Raw genomic sequence first — 14190 nt, forward strand, 5'->3', positions numbered from 1 at the left:
TGAACAACAGCTCAACCTGGAGCTGGGCTGCCATGAGTTGCCGGCGACAGCACAGGCTGCAGCCCCTGCTGCAGTGGGTTGCCATGGGCTACCGTGTGTAGCCAGCAGCCAGCATGAGCGGCCAGCAGCTGCTGTGAATGGCTGTGCAGAAGCCGGCGACTGATCTGCCTCGCCCGGGAAGAGCACAATGGTGGTGCCAACTTGGGCCAGTGAAGCAACTGTGAAGGAACGTCCTCCACAACTAGACTGAAGAACAAAAGGACAGCAACTTGTCTGTTCCCCTTTCCCCAATTCCCCAGTGCTATTCCCATCCCCCAATTCCCCAATAAAAATCTTTAAAAAAATAATAAAATAATAAAAAATAAATAAAGAGTCCTGGGGTCAGCTGAGTGGCTCAGTTGGTTAAGAATTGGCTTTAGATCATGAGCTCTGAGCAACAAGGTCTCTGGTTTGATTCCTACATGGGCCAGTGACGCTGCCCCCGGGCTGAGCTGCTGCTGAGATGCCAACAGGTGGCAGGATGGCTCAGCTGATGTAACAAGATTGCCTGTTCAATGGTGAGCTATGCCCACCCACAACTAAGACTGAACTCTGCACCTTGAGCTGAGAGCTGCTGCCTGGGTGGCTCAGTAGATAGAGCATGCGCTCTTAACAAGGCTACTGGTTTGACTCCCTCATGGAATTCTGGCTATGCCGACCCGCAACTAAGATTGAACACAGCACCTTGAGCTTAAGAGGCCACGAGCTGCCAACGGGCAGCCAGATGGCAGCTGGCGCCCTCCATAACGAAGACTGAAGAACAACAACTTGGCTGGTCCCCTTCCCTAATTCCCCAACACTGTTCCCCTCTCCCAATTCCCCAATAAAATCTTAAAAAAAAAATAGAGCCCTCATTATATCATTGTAAAAGAGAGGCAGGTTTTTACCAGAACAATCCAGCTACCATGCACTGACTGCTCAGAACTATGCTCAGAACAAAGTACAGTATAAAGCATTTTAATGTTATTTCATTGAGTACTTACACAACTACCCAGTCTTGTAAGGTAACCATTATCCCCATTTTGCAAAAAGTGAAACTAATGTCCACTTTCATTTAAAGAATAAATGACCTTACCCCAACTTTAACAATAAAGAACAGAGAGAGACAGTACTGAAAACAAGATCTTTCTTTCTAAGCCATATGCTCTTAATCACTAAGTTACTCTGTTTATTGGGCACTTCAACTAAACAAAGATGGTTTTTATAGTCATATTCAAGTATTTTTACTATCAGTATAAAGTGAATCTTTTCTTTAAATGCAATTTGTTCAAAGGTTTGATAGTTTATAATCTTCATTTTCTGCTATTAAAAGATAAAAAATACATGTGATTTCCAATGAAACTTATTAAACATTATCAATGACTATGCTCTCATAAGCAATTATCCTGCAAGATTATGAAATTAGGAGATAGAAAGTCTGTTACTTGTCAAAATCTTTTCTTTTCTTTTTTAAGATTTTATTGGGGAATTGGGGATGGGGAACAGACAAGTTGCTGTCCTTTTGTTCTTAGTCTAGTTTGCAGAGGACGCTGCTTCACTGGCCCATCATTGCGCTCTTCCCAGGTGAGGCAGATCGGTCGCCGGCCACTGGACGTTTGCTCACAGCGGCTCTTGGCAGCTCACGTCAGCTGCCAGCCACTCACGCCAGCTACCAGCCACTCACAGTAGTTTTACCGCAGCCCACTGCAGCTCCACTACAGCCTATGCCGTCGCCGGCGACTCTCGGCAGCCCAGCTCCAGGTTGAGCTGTTGTTCAGCATCTTTGCTGTAGAGGGCAGTGTCACTGGCCCTCATGGGGGATCCAAAACGGGGTCCTGCTGCTCAGAGCTGGCGTCCCAAGCCAACTCAACCAACATGCCACTCGGCCGGCACACTTGTCAAAATCTTGACACAGGGCTTCAATGATCCTAGAGTTAAGTCACGTTGCCAAAAATTTATCTATGAACTAGAAGAAAATGGCTTAGATAAGAAAAGTCTATATAAAGTATCCATCCCATTATCCAAGATATGCTGTAATCTGAGACATTTTAGGATTAATAGGATAAAACTATATACAGAATTATTCTTTTAATTGATGATAAATAATTGTGTAATTTAAAAGTGGTTTTAATACTTGCCCTTTTTACTGAATAAATGAGAAATGTAAACAGAAATAGTCTCAGAGACACAGAGGAAAAACTGAGGGTTACCAGTTGGGAGGGGGTGGGGATGAAGGAGAAGGGGAAGGGACGAGACAATACAAATTGGTAACTACAATATGGCCTCAGGGATAGAAAAGACAGTCTGGGGAATATAATAAATAATGTTGTAAATATTTTTTAGGGGGCCAGTGGGACTTATGTCTTGTTAAGGAGACCACTGCATAGACATTGTAGAGGCCTGACCACCGCACTGTATTTCTGAAGGTAATGTTGAATAATATTGTATGTCAACTACAATTATATATACATAAAGTCACAAGATGTGGAGTAGAGTGTGGGAATGGAGTCAATGGAATTGTAATAGATAAGTATAATATTGGGGGTGGGAGGGCAGTTGATGGGGGAGAGGGGTTGTTATTTTGTGAGGGGTGAAAAGGATAACTATTGTATTGTTCTGTACACATGAAACTAATAATAAAAAAAAGCAAGAAAAAAAATAAAATATACCCAAGCTCACAGAACACACACACACACACACACACACACACACACACACACACACAAACTTTCCCTTTTTGCCTCTTTTATTTTGTCCCTTGCTTCTTTTTATCAGCTGAAAATATAACCACTAGAATAGCAAGATGAATATGAAGACTGGTTTCTCTGTCTCTGAGGGCTGATCCTAGTAGATCTGCCTTTTATTTTCTAGTAAGCTCTTTATATACTTTTATAAACTCATTTTTTCCTCCCTAAACCTGAATGTTGTCTCTAATTATAGTATGAAAATTATCAGATTTCTAAAACATTATCTTCCATGGAAAACCTGAATGTCAGGATTTCCTGCACTCCTGAAAGAGCAGAAATGTAATCATTTTTATTTAAAATTAAGTTAAACATACTGACTAAAGTTTAAGAGGTAACATACTTTCTTATTTTGATGTAATTAAATGAAAATATTTCAATCATCTTGGGAACAAAAGCTAGTTACAACTAATGTTTAACCAACATCCATTAGGTTTAAAGGAAGCCCAGCTAAAAAGGACACTGACACATTTTCTTTAATATTTTCCTTTGTCCTTTATATTCAAATTAAGTTATAAGCCAAAAGTGATACAGTGCAATTAGGTAATCAATACAAATTTTTAATAATTCTATTGTCAGCTTATGCCTTATCAAAATCCACAACTTCTACAATCCGCAACACTTAAATATCAAAAGGATTAATGTGACTGGTTTCCCTTGCTTCCTGTGGGTGTCATCTTACACAAAACCAGTGCATGCTTTTCATAGAGTAGAAACATCTCTGTTCTGTGACACGAAGAGGAAGACAGCAAGAATCCTATTTTTAAACAATTTGTCAAGAATAAAAATTTGCAGCTCTTTTAAATGTGTCTGTTACTGAAAAATTAACATAGCACGTCTGTATTTTGTTACAGTCACATCTGAGAGCAATATACCAGTTAGCATTTTTGACAAATATAAAACATAAATGCTTATTTCCAAAAATTATACAGCTGTAACTTCATCCTAAATTCCAGTTTTCCAGTTATCCAACCAGAAAATCTTGGTGTTCTTGACTCTTTCTCTTCCTTCTACCTTCAATCTGACAGGAATGCCTGTTGGCTGTGCCTTCAAAAGCCATCTAGAATCTGACCACTCCTCACCACCCTCACTGTGGTGGCCACCATACCACCATCCTCCTTTATTAAAATAGCTTCCTAACTAGTCAATTTCTATCTTTGACTTGCCTATAGCCTGTTTTTAACACAGAAATCAGTAATCCTTTAAAAAAATGTCATGAAAATTTGCCACTCTATAATGAGACTGTATCACTCCTGTGTTCAAAGCCCCCAGTTGCTCCTTATTTCTATCACCGTGAAAGCCAAAATCTGTACAAAGGCCTTCAAGGTCCTAGGTGATCTGATCGGATCTGCTCCGCCCCCAACCTGCATCTCTTCACTTGTCTGCCCCGTCCCCCTCCCACCTTCTCTTCCTTCCTTCCTCCATTCCAGCCACCCTGGCTTCCGTGTTTAGTGAACATGTCAAGCTTCCTTTGAGGCCACAGGACTAACTCCTTCACATCCTTCTACCGAGTCTTCTCAATAAAGCCTATTTGACCACTTTATTTAATGCTACAACCTCAACCTCCACATTCCCTATCCTCCTTACCCAGCTCCTCTCTTATTTCCATGCCACTTACCGCCTAACAAACTAGATAATTTATTTATGTTTGTTCTTGTATTCATAGGCAAAAAGTACAAATGATTTACATGTGCAATAGCTAACAAATGGATTAACAAAATGTAGTATATCAATAAATTGGAATATTATTCCGCAATAAAAAGGAATGAACTATTGACATATACTACAAAATGAATGAACCTTGAAAATACTACACTAAGTGAAAGGAGACAGACACATAAAGCCACATACTGTATGATTCCACTGATAGGAAGTGTCCAGAATAGGCAAGTCCTTAGAGACATCGATTAGTGATTGCCAGGGGAGGAACAGAAGAAAGGGAGACCAGGGGGGTGACTGCTATTGGGTACAAGGTTTCTTTGGGGAAGATGAAAATATTCTGGAGTTAGATAATAGTGATGGATGCACAATCTTGTGAAAATGCTAGGAAGTACTGAATTGTACACTTTTAAAAAGTGAATTTTACCTTGTTTTCTAAATTTCTCAAACAAATGCAAATAAAATGGAAAGGATTGCTCAACTGAATGTTCACTGCTCACTAACAAGGGAAGGCTAAGAGCTGGAATATCTGCTTGCCTGTACTCGGTTCTAAGAATCCCATCCACCAACTAATGACAGCAAAAAGATTTTTCAAAAGGTGGGAGGGAGGATGTCATCTGTAAGTTGCAAGCAGAACTTTTCCCTCATATCCAATGCATTCAAATCCTATCATCATCCCACCTTGCATACAGCCACTTCTTTCGCCTGGTCATCACCTCTCTCACCAGAAGTAACCAGATGGAAGTCTCCTACTTCCATTCTTGTTCCCAGCAGTCTGTTCACTACACAGCAGCTACTGTTCTTCCTGAAAATGTGTATCAGATCACTTCATTCTCTTGCTCAAACTCTTCAATGACTTCCTAACACTCAGATATTACTCTGTCTTACCATGGCCTACAAGGCCCAACAGTGGACTGGCCCTGTGACCTCTCTAGCCTCATCTCCTACCACTCCAGCCCTAAAGGCCTTCTTCTTGTTCCTTAAACATGCCAACGTCAAACAGGCAAACTTATTCCTCCTCAGGGCCTTTGCACTAGTATATTCTGCCTGGAATGCTCTTCCCCCAAGATAACTGAATGGCTCACTATATGTTTCACATGATGCTTAAATGTCATCTCCTCAAACAGGCCCTGTAGTACATCTAATCTGAAGTAACAACCTCTGTCACTCCAACCTCTTATCCTGAGTCTGCTTTATTTCTCTTCATAGCACTTACCACATTTTTCTTTTTTTTTGGCTTGGTGTCTGCTACCCTAATAGAATGTGAACTCCACAGGTAACAACTCTTGTTTTGTTCACTGCTGTATCCTCAGTACCTGGAACCATAACTGGTACAAGGAAGGTACATAATATCTCTTCAGTGACTGAATTTATCATCTAAGTTAGTAAATACATATTCTTCAGTGAAATATGTAGTCATCCAGCATACTTTTTAAAATTACAATAAGCAAAGAGTTAGCAATTTGGACAGAAAACATATCAATATTTTACAGAATTACCTTTCATCAAAAAGACCACAAACTTATAAGACAAAATACATTTGCCATATTACAGATTTAAATCCCTTTGAACATTATAGTTAAATATTAACTATGAGGTTAACATTCACACTGGATTAACAACGCCTCTGATTTCTCTCCATCCTACCTGCTCTCTTAATCTTACATCTTAATAAGTAGGTCCACTTGGATGTGGACCTCCTATAAGTCCTTTAAATACTCAAAGCCCTATTCATCTTTACTCCAATGACAACATGCTTCAAATGACAACATCCATCTCAAGCCCCAAGGAAACTCCACCTTCCTCCTACCCCAGGGTGAGTTACTAGGTCCTAAATTCTACTTCCTAGATAACGCAGACCTATCCCCTCTGTTCCACTCCCAGTGCATTAGTTCAGGCCATATTCACTTCTCACTTGGGATTCTCACCTGTAATCTCCAGACCTTCCATTCAGATCTCCTTTTTGATGTAGTCACTACAATACTACCAAAGGGATCTCTCCATAATACAAATCCAACATCTTTTTCCCTTCTTAAAAACCTTCAGTGGTTCCATATAGCTTTCAAGAAAATTTTCAACTCCTTAAATTAGCCTCATCTCCCATCACTGCCCTCCTATTGCCACCCCAAACACAACATGTTTTAAATTAATCCAGCCACAGTGAACTACTTAGTTTTCAAATACATCATTTTGTTTTTTCTTTATTTTCCATTGTTGTTTCCTTTGTCTGAACCACTTTTCTACCCTTCTTTGCTTAGGCGAAAGCTTTAACTCTCAGCTTAGATGTCAATTCCACCAGAGGACTATGGTTTTCTGATTTAGATGTCTTTTTCTGTCCTCCCATAGCACTTATCATAATTACTGTATATTGCAATCAATACGCTTATAATTCAATATGCACTGTTTTGCTTTCTCTGTGAGCTCCTAAATTGTGATTTCCCTGAAAATAGGTCTGATAGCTTATGCACCTTCATTCCACACTGCCTGACACATGGAAGGGGTTGTTAAATGAATGATTTATGAAATGTGAGTGGGAAGAGGGAAGGAAAAGAACAGAGAGGAGAGGGAGGTAGGGGGAAGGGAAGGAGGAAGAGAGGAAGGAAAGGGAGGAGGAAGAGGAAGGGGAAAAGAAAGGGAAGAGGGAGTGAGAACATGCACACAAGCAAAGGGCATTTAAAAAGGCATTTGTAACCAACCCATTATTCGTATGTGAACTAAGCCAGCAATTACTGAAGAGAGAATGATACATCTGAAAAACCCCATCTCTCCAGATTCTAAGTACAACCATCTAAATCACTTATCCCCTAAAGATTCTGAAATGTCTAGCCTATGCAGATCATTTCACTTGAAAATTTACAGCAGTGTAATGAGATGTTAATAACATGTGCAATATAGAAACAGGAAAAAAGTTTCATTTAAGAAAAAAGTAGAAAATGAATCTGACATAACTAAAATTAAGTCTTAGTTTTAGAAAGTTTAACAATCTATTATTTTCTGATAATGTGCTGTCACTGCCATTGAAAGGTCTATCAAAAGTATGAAAAATAACACCAACATTATGATCTATGTTACAGCACAAAACTGCTACTGTGTTAGATTTCTCAAAAACACACTGAGTAAAAACTATCACAAGATATAGTATACCAGTCAATAACGGGGTTTTACTTATTTAAACAAATCTTGAGGGTAGTTAAGTACCACAGGAAAATTGCTTCCAAAACATATAACAGTTAAAATAATACACACATTTTTCTTTCTTTAGGGATTTAAAGCAGCAACCAAGAGTATTACTAAACACTTTTTCAATTACCTCAATACACTCACTCAGTAAAATTTAAAGTTTTTTTGTGGCTACTAGGACAGATAATAAAAACTTTAAAGTTTGCTTCAAAGTACAAATATATTTGGTAAGATCAAATAAATGGCATAAATCCTTCCATAGCTCAGTTGTCATTACAATACAGAAACTGGGACATGAAAAAAAGAAAATTTAAGCCCAATGTAATCAATACTAAAGCCTTTTTGAATTGCAATTTTGTTAAAGCAAAATACCAATCATGGGCAGCCTCTCAACTTTCACCACGTGAGAAATTAACTTAATAGAAATAGGCTTAGTTTTTAGTACTGCTGATTACAAGTAGATTCCCTAAAACACTTAGCAAACTTATAATAACAGGAAGTTCTTGTATAAAATTAGAAATTTATATTAATAACTCTTTCCTTTCAACATTACTAATACTTTTTTTAAAATCAGCAATAATGGAAATGCTGAGCATTTAAAATTAGTAGTTCTAAAATGATACCCCAAAATTTGCATTTGCCTAATACTATGAAACTTTTAAGGCTAAAGTTTCCAACGTACTTTCATTTTTTTTAACAGACAAGTTAGGGGGTGTGGGAGAAAGAAGAAGGAAATGAAAGAAAGAAAAGGAAAAGAAAATTTAAATCTAAATAAAAGATCTACAACTTACTACATTTCAACCAAACATTAACAGAGTCCCTAAGACGTGCCAGGCACTTCACTAGCAACGGTGACAGATTACATTTACTCCAAACGAAATCCTGTATTATTCAGCTTTTGAACTCATTACATATCATTCGACCCAACAATTTTTGAGAAATTGTCATCCAATACCAAGAAAGATACGTTTTACCTAATAAACTCACTTGTCACTGCTTTACACAGGTCACAGGAGTTGTAGCTAGCACCTGTAACTAACAAAAGGGATTCATTTCTGAAACATCACTGATAGTTTTTTCATTTACATGAAGGTAAGGCAGGAATTCAGCAGATATGAACGTCTCAGGTAGTTTATACCGCCCCAAGCCCAAAGAGAAAAAAACTGGACTGAACTTAATTACTTTGTAGAGCTGATAAATACTTAAGTAGCCACAGTTTTTACTTTCTTCCATAAACACAAGCATTACAAATTTTAATATGGATGCAGTACTATAAAAGCAGTCTTGATTCTGAATAAAAGTGAAGTAAATTTGTTTTAAAAAATAGTTCAAAGGAACTGTCAAAAGTAGATAATTTGCATTTTTAACATACTATGTTGTATTTCTATACTTGTGAACGCACTCAACCCTTTTCAAGCACTTCTGAATTTGTAACAGATGAAAAATATCTGCTAGTCTCTTAAGTTCCACCAGTTGAATTTCAGAAATCTAAAGCTTTTATTCTAGAGTGCCTTTACAATCATGACAGCATCCAATATATATTCTCTAAAGTGAAAAAGCAGCCTGTACTTTTATTGCTATAATTTCTTCCACCAGTTAGGCAAATTGTACTTTTTAGACAATATCCTCCATTCAGTTAACACGTTTACATTTAAAAGGGACCTGGCCATCGGTTTTCCACATCAGTTTTATCACAATGCAATACAACAACTAACAATTCACTGAACAAACAGATCAATAAAGACAAATAAGCCATACACTCCTAAATCCCTGGAAATACAATGAACAGCTGCTATCTCTGGAGTTGTGTAAAGATCATCAAAATTCCTTTTAAAAATCTTTCAATTAAGATTATTTTCGTGGCTAATCAAATACGACTTCCGCTAAAAATTCACAGTACTGTTAACACAATAAATGAGATTTTCTTTCATCAGTGTAACCGATAGAACCACAATACAGTTCAGGTTCTAGAGTCAGATTACTTGACCTGCTTTTTCTGTTTCACCTTTTAAAATACTCTAATGCATGCAGCTATTCCTCTTATTCCCTGCAAAAAGAGACGTCCTATATGGGAGAACGATCCTCGGTGCGATAGCCTGTAACTGGCTCCAACTCCACAGCACGGCCCACAGATAAATAGCCACACCAGCTGACCCCATCGTCTCCGGGGAAGGGCTCGGGCACCCAGCCACCAAGCGCACACCTTCCTCGGCAACACTCTGAGGACCCACGACCTCGATCCAACCCCCATTTTCCTTAATTCTACAACCCGTGAGGTTCGTTTTCTGTAGGCAATCTTACCTTCATGATGATTCCGGGACCGCGATCCCCTCGAAAACACCAGATTTACCTGCACCTGGAGGGGAAACAAAAGACACCCAGTCAACACCACAGGCACCCACTGCACGGGCGGAGGCGGAGAAGCCTAGAAAGACCGTCGAACCGCAAAGATGCCGATGCGGGGCTCCCTCTGGCCCCACCACCCCGCACACCCCGCCACTCACACAGCTCCGCAGCTTCGCGTCCCCATTGTCGGGACCCGACGGAGTTTCCCGTCTCCGACAATGACGCCATTTCTGTCAGAGAAGAAACTCACAACAAGCCGGGGCCGACCTGGCCTCGGTGCACCCCGTGTCCGAGAGGGCAGCGGACTCAGAGGCCCGGCGAGCCGCCGCAGGACCGACCCGCTGGGGCCGCGGCCCCACGTCCCGTTCCGAGACGTGGAACCACAAGTGGAGCGGACCCCGTTGCCGGCCGCGGGGACAGGGGACCGGGAGGAGAGGGCGGGAGGCGGCACAGCCCCCGCGCTCGCCGGGCCCCCACCGCGGCCCTGCCGAACCGTGAGCGCGGCCGCCGGGCTGGGGCAACCGCGGGGGACGGGGGTTCCGGGGCCGAGGCCCCGAATTCCGGCCCCTGGCGAGTCTACCACGGCGATCCTCCCCACTCGTCGGCCGGGCCCGGGGACTCCCTAAAGGAGCCCTGACGAGCCCGCGAAAGCCTCCGAAATGCCCTACCTTTCTGGGAGGCGAGCGCCGACCCCGGAGCGTCCAGAGTCCCCTCCCCGGCTCCCCCCCAAAACCAGCAGGCCCGGGGGAGAGATGGGGGAGAAGGGCGGCGGGTCCAGCGGCGGCCGAGGCTGAAGCTCCGGCTCCTCCTCCTCCCGCGGCGGCGACTGGTACCTTTGTTTGGCGGCCGCTCGGGCTCACTCGCTGGGGGGAGGGGGACGACGAAAAATCCTCCCGGACTGGAGTCCGGGTCCCCGTCGCGCTGCCCTCCAGAGGACTGAGGCCACAGCCCCTCTGCGGCTCTCTCCAGGCAAAGGTCCAGGCGGTGGCCGTGGCGGCGGCAGGCTAAGCTCAAGAGTCTCCTCCGCTCCAGCGCCCGAGCTCCTCACTCCGCACTCGACTGACGGGCAAACATCTCTCCCCCCCCACCCCGAGTCCCCCCTTCTCTCCGCTCACCCCTCCCCTAGGCTGTTTCCCTCCCCTACCTCTTTCCCGGATTGCCTCTTAGACGACCTCGGATTGGCTAGAGTTTTTTAGAACCCGCCTACACCCTGTTCTTATTGGTCCCCTGGATACAAACAACGACGCCATTTTCCCACCAATTCTATGGAAACAGAAAGTTACGCCTCAAAGCTTTCCGGGAAATGTAGTCCAACCTGCGGGACCAGTGCGCGAGCCCTTGCCCGTGATAACTACAAGACCCGCAATGCCCCGTGCCTGCGTGAGACCGACGGGGGGAAAGGGGCGGGGCGACAAAGCAGTTGGGAGGCGGCAACGACGCCTGCGCAGTGTGACCAGGATGGCGCATTTTCTTGCATCGAGTAATGCGGTGTTGCTGGCTGCTGAGGAGAGCGGAGCGTTCTGGGATGAAGTAGGGGAAAGGATTCATGTAGGCGTCAGGAGGAGCCTTGGTCTGAACTATAAAGTGGGGAGTTGACTCTGGGTACTGGTACTCCCGGACCGGCGGCGCGAAGGCTGTGATCTCATCGTTGAACCGTGAGCGGCTGTGGTGGCGGCTGGGGGGACCCGGATGGGGAGGAGGGCGGGGCCTGGAGGAAAGAAAGAAGGAGGGTGAGGACCCGGATGCTGAACCGGATTGTGTATGAATTTTCCGTCCCCTCGCTGGAAAAGAAGAGCAGGAGGGGTGGTGACCGAGCGGGGCGGAAGGGGGCGTCTGAGCGGAGAGGCTAGCGGGAGTCTCGGGTACCCTGCGGCGCTGCTAACAGAGTAGACACCGGAGGCTCTCTGCCAAGTCTCCGTTGAATCGGCCTCGGAGTTGTTTAAATCCCCTGCCCGCATCTCTCAGGCGATTTTCTCCAGACTCGTCGTCTCCCGGAGTTTGAGTCGAAGGGTTTACTGCGCTTCACAGCTGCGCTTATGTTTATGTCTCTAGCCATTCTGAAACAAGACCCTTTCCTTGATATTTTCGCTTTTCGTGTGCAAGTGTGTGCCCTGATTTCATCAAACACGTTAGAAGGCATTTTCCGTGCATTCGGTCCTTCGCTTATTTATTGAGCTTCTACCGCGTGGAAGAACTGATATGGCCCCTGCCTTAGTGGACCTCTAAGCCTAGTGAGACAGACGGATATTAAATAAAATGGACGCACAAACGAGTGTGAGAGTGCAACAGCGGTGAGTGCTACAAAGGAGAGTTACATGGTGACAGGAGAACTTGAGATACAGAATTTGGCTTAGGAAGCTAAGGGAAAGCTTTTCCGAGCAAGTGAGCATCGACCTGAGAGTTGAAGGGGTAGCGGGAGTTAACTAAGGGAAGAACATTCCAGACAGAAAGAAGAACACGTTGGAAAGCCTTTTGCAAGAGGGAGCTTTTAAAGTATGAGGAACTGAGGCTGGAGGGGCGTGGGGAAGGTTGATGGGGAAGGACGCAGAACCTTACACGCTTTAAGTTTTGTTCTTTCGGAAGGGAGATAGGGACTCCCTTTTGCAGATTTGAATTTTGCAAAGATCACTGGCTAGCTCCAGAAGCCCAAGTAGGAAGTCATTGCGGTAGTCACAAGGAGGAAAGAATCTATTTTTGTAATTGTGCATCCATCCATTATTTGAACAAATTTAAGGCGAATAGTTTCAGACTCAGACATTCTGTACGTGTTATTCAATCTAAAAGTAAATTAATAGAGTTCATGTAACACTAATGCCTCTTTGTATTTAAGTCTGGTACAAGGGAGCTGAAATTTCCAGCTGTGATAAATTGGAGTTCTTTGATTTAAAGAAAAAAAAAAAACAGCGGGTACATGCCACCGTGTGTAGAACACTGTAGACCCCTAAGAAGACATAAAACAGATTGGTTTTTAATACCTAGAAAAATTGAGGTTCCTATGTTTTCCCACTGCTGAAAATACTGTGTATAAACAGTCCACTGGGAAAGGAACATTCATTGACTTATTTGTTAAGTGAATATTCTTAAACTTACCTGAGTGAGCAAAGGAAAGAATAATTTTTAAAAATTCATAACTACCATTTTAAGTCGAAAAATAACATCAGCTAAGAATTGAAACAAAGGTTAACTCTGATTCTTGCAGAACGTTATTTGTCACTGATCCAGAGACCAAAGAGAATTCTTGCAAGTTGGTCTCATTGAAATTTAATTTAAGTCAAATGTGTTCTAAAGGCTGTGGAAAAGATAAACATTATTTTTGCTCTCAACCTAGTAGGCAAGAGATGGCTACTAATTGGTTTAAATAGAGAAGTATATGAGAGATGCTTTTCATTAGTCTACCATTATATCTGTTCAATAGTAATATTTTACATAAGCAATTATTCTTCCTGTTATTTTCTTTAATCTCTTAAGAATGAGATAACCTATGTTTATGCTTAAAAAGAGTGGATAATAGCTTACTAAACTGGTTTTTGATTATTTCAAAATATTTTATGAACTTTATTTCTCTTGTGATATACTTAGTCTAATTATTGGTCAAGGTAGATACAAACATTTTCTATATGGCATGTTTCTCTTTGAAATATATAATTAAGATGATTTCCTTTGATGGAGTGCTGATTTTCGTAGGATTGTTTTACTACATACTCAACAGTAGACTACAAAAATACACTTTTCAATCCTTTAGGTTCATGATCCTAGAGACCATATCATTGTCCCAAGAAGCAAAAGGAAGCAGATAAAGGGGGGGGAACCTCCTAAAATGTGCCAGAGATGTCGCTCTTTCCTAATATGAGAACAAATAAAAATAGCAATGGATATTTACAGAGCAAGAGAAAATTCTAGAAAGACCATGAGTGATATTCGAGGAAATACTGAAGTAAATGTAAAATTCAGAATAATAAATCACTACAGGGGAAATTTTTTTTTTTTTTAAAGATTTTATTGGGGAATTGGGAGAGGGGAACAGGGAAGTTGCTGTCTTTTTGTTCTTCAGTCTAGTTGTGCAGGACGTTGCTTCACTGGCGCATGTTGGTATTATCATTGCGCTCTTCCTGGGTGAGGCACTTGCTTGCCAGCCATTGGACCTCCACTTACACCGACTGCCGGCCGCTCACACTGGTTGCCAGCCACTCACGGTAGCTCACCGCAGCCCACTGCTGCAGAGGCTGCAGCCTACACCATCACC

General features: G+C 42.4%; 1 protein-coding gene and 1 long non-coding RNA gene across 8 annotated transcripts in view; one reads left to right on the forward strand and one right to left on the reverse strand.

Moving 5' to 3' along the window:
• The window catches only part of ARID4B (AT-rich interaction domain 4B), a 137736-nt gene extending 126686 nt beyond the window's left edge, over nucleotides 1–11050 (reverse strand). For 3 of the 5 annotated variants that reach the window (XR_002125080.1, XM_019651826.1, XM_019651823.1), the window contains exons 1-2: nucleotides 10616–11050; nucleotides 9903–9957 (exon numbers count right to left, since the gene is read on the reverse strand). Coding sequence is in view for 4 of the 5 variants with exons in the window: in XM_019651826.1 (XP_019507371.1) it covers nucleotides 9903–9908 (6 nt within the window). In the remaining variant the exon portion in view is untranslated. Of the gene's footprint in view, nucleotides 1–9902; nucleotides 9958–10105; nucleotides 10201–10615 lie in introns of those variants that run through there. The other 2 variants (XM_019651824.1, XM_019651825.1) reach the window with 2 other exon arrangements.
• Nucleotides 11051–11387: 337 nt separating this feature from the next.
• LOC109387738 (uncharacterized) overlaps nucleotides 11388–14190 on the forward strand; it is an 11882-nt gene continuing 9079 nt past the window's right edge. For all 3 annotated transcript variants that reach the window (XR_002125085.1, XR_002125083.1, XR_002125084.1), the window contains exon 1: nucleotides 11388–11602. This is a non-coding gene — a long non-coding RNA (uncharacterized LOC109387738). The remainder of the gene's footprint in view (nucleotides 11603–14190) is intronic.

The sequence above is a fragment of the Hipposideros armiger genome, unplaced genomic scaffold, assembly GCF_001890085.2.
Source record: "Hipposideros armiger isolate ML-2016 unplaced genomic scaffold, ASM189008v1 scaffold_167, whole genome shotgun sequence".
NCBI classification, from domain to species: domain Eukaryota; kingdom Metazoa; phylum Chordata; class Mammalia; order Chiroptera; family Hipposideridae; genus Hipposideros; species Hipposideros armiger.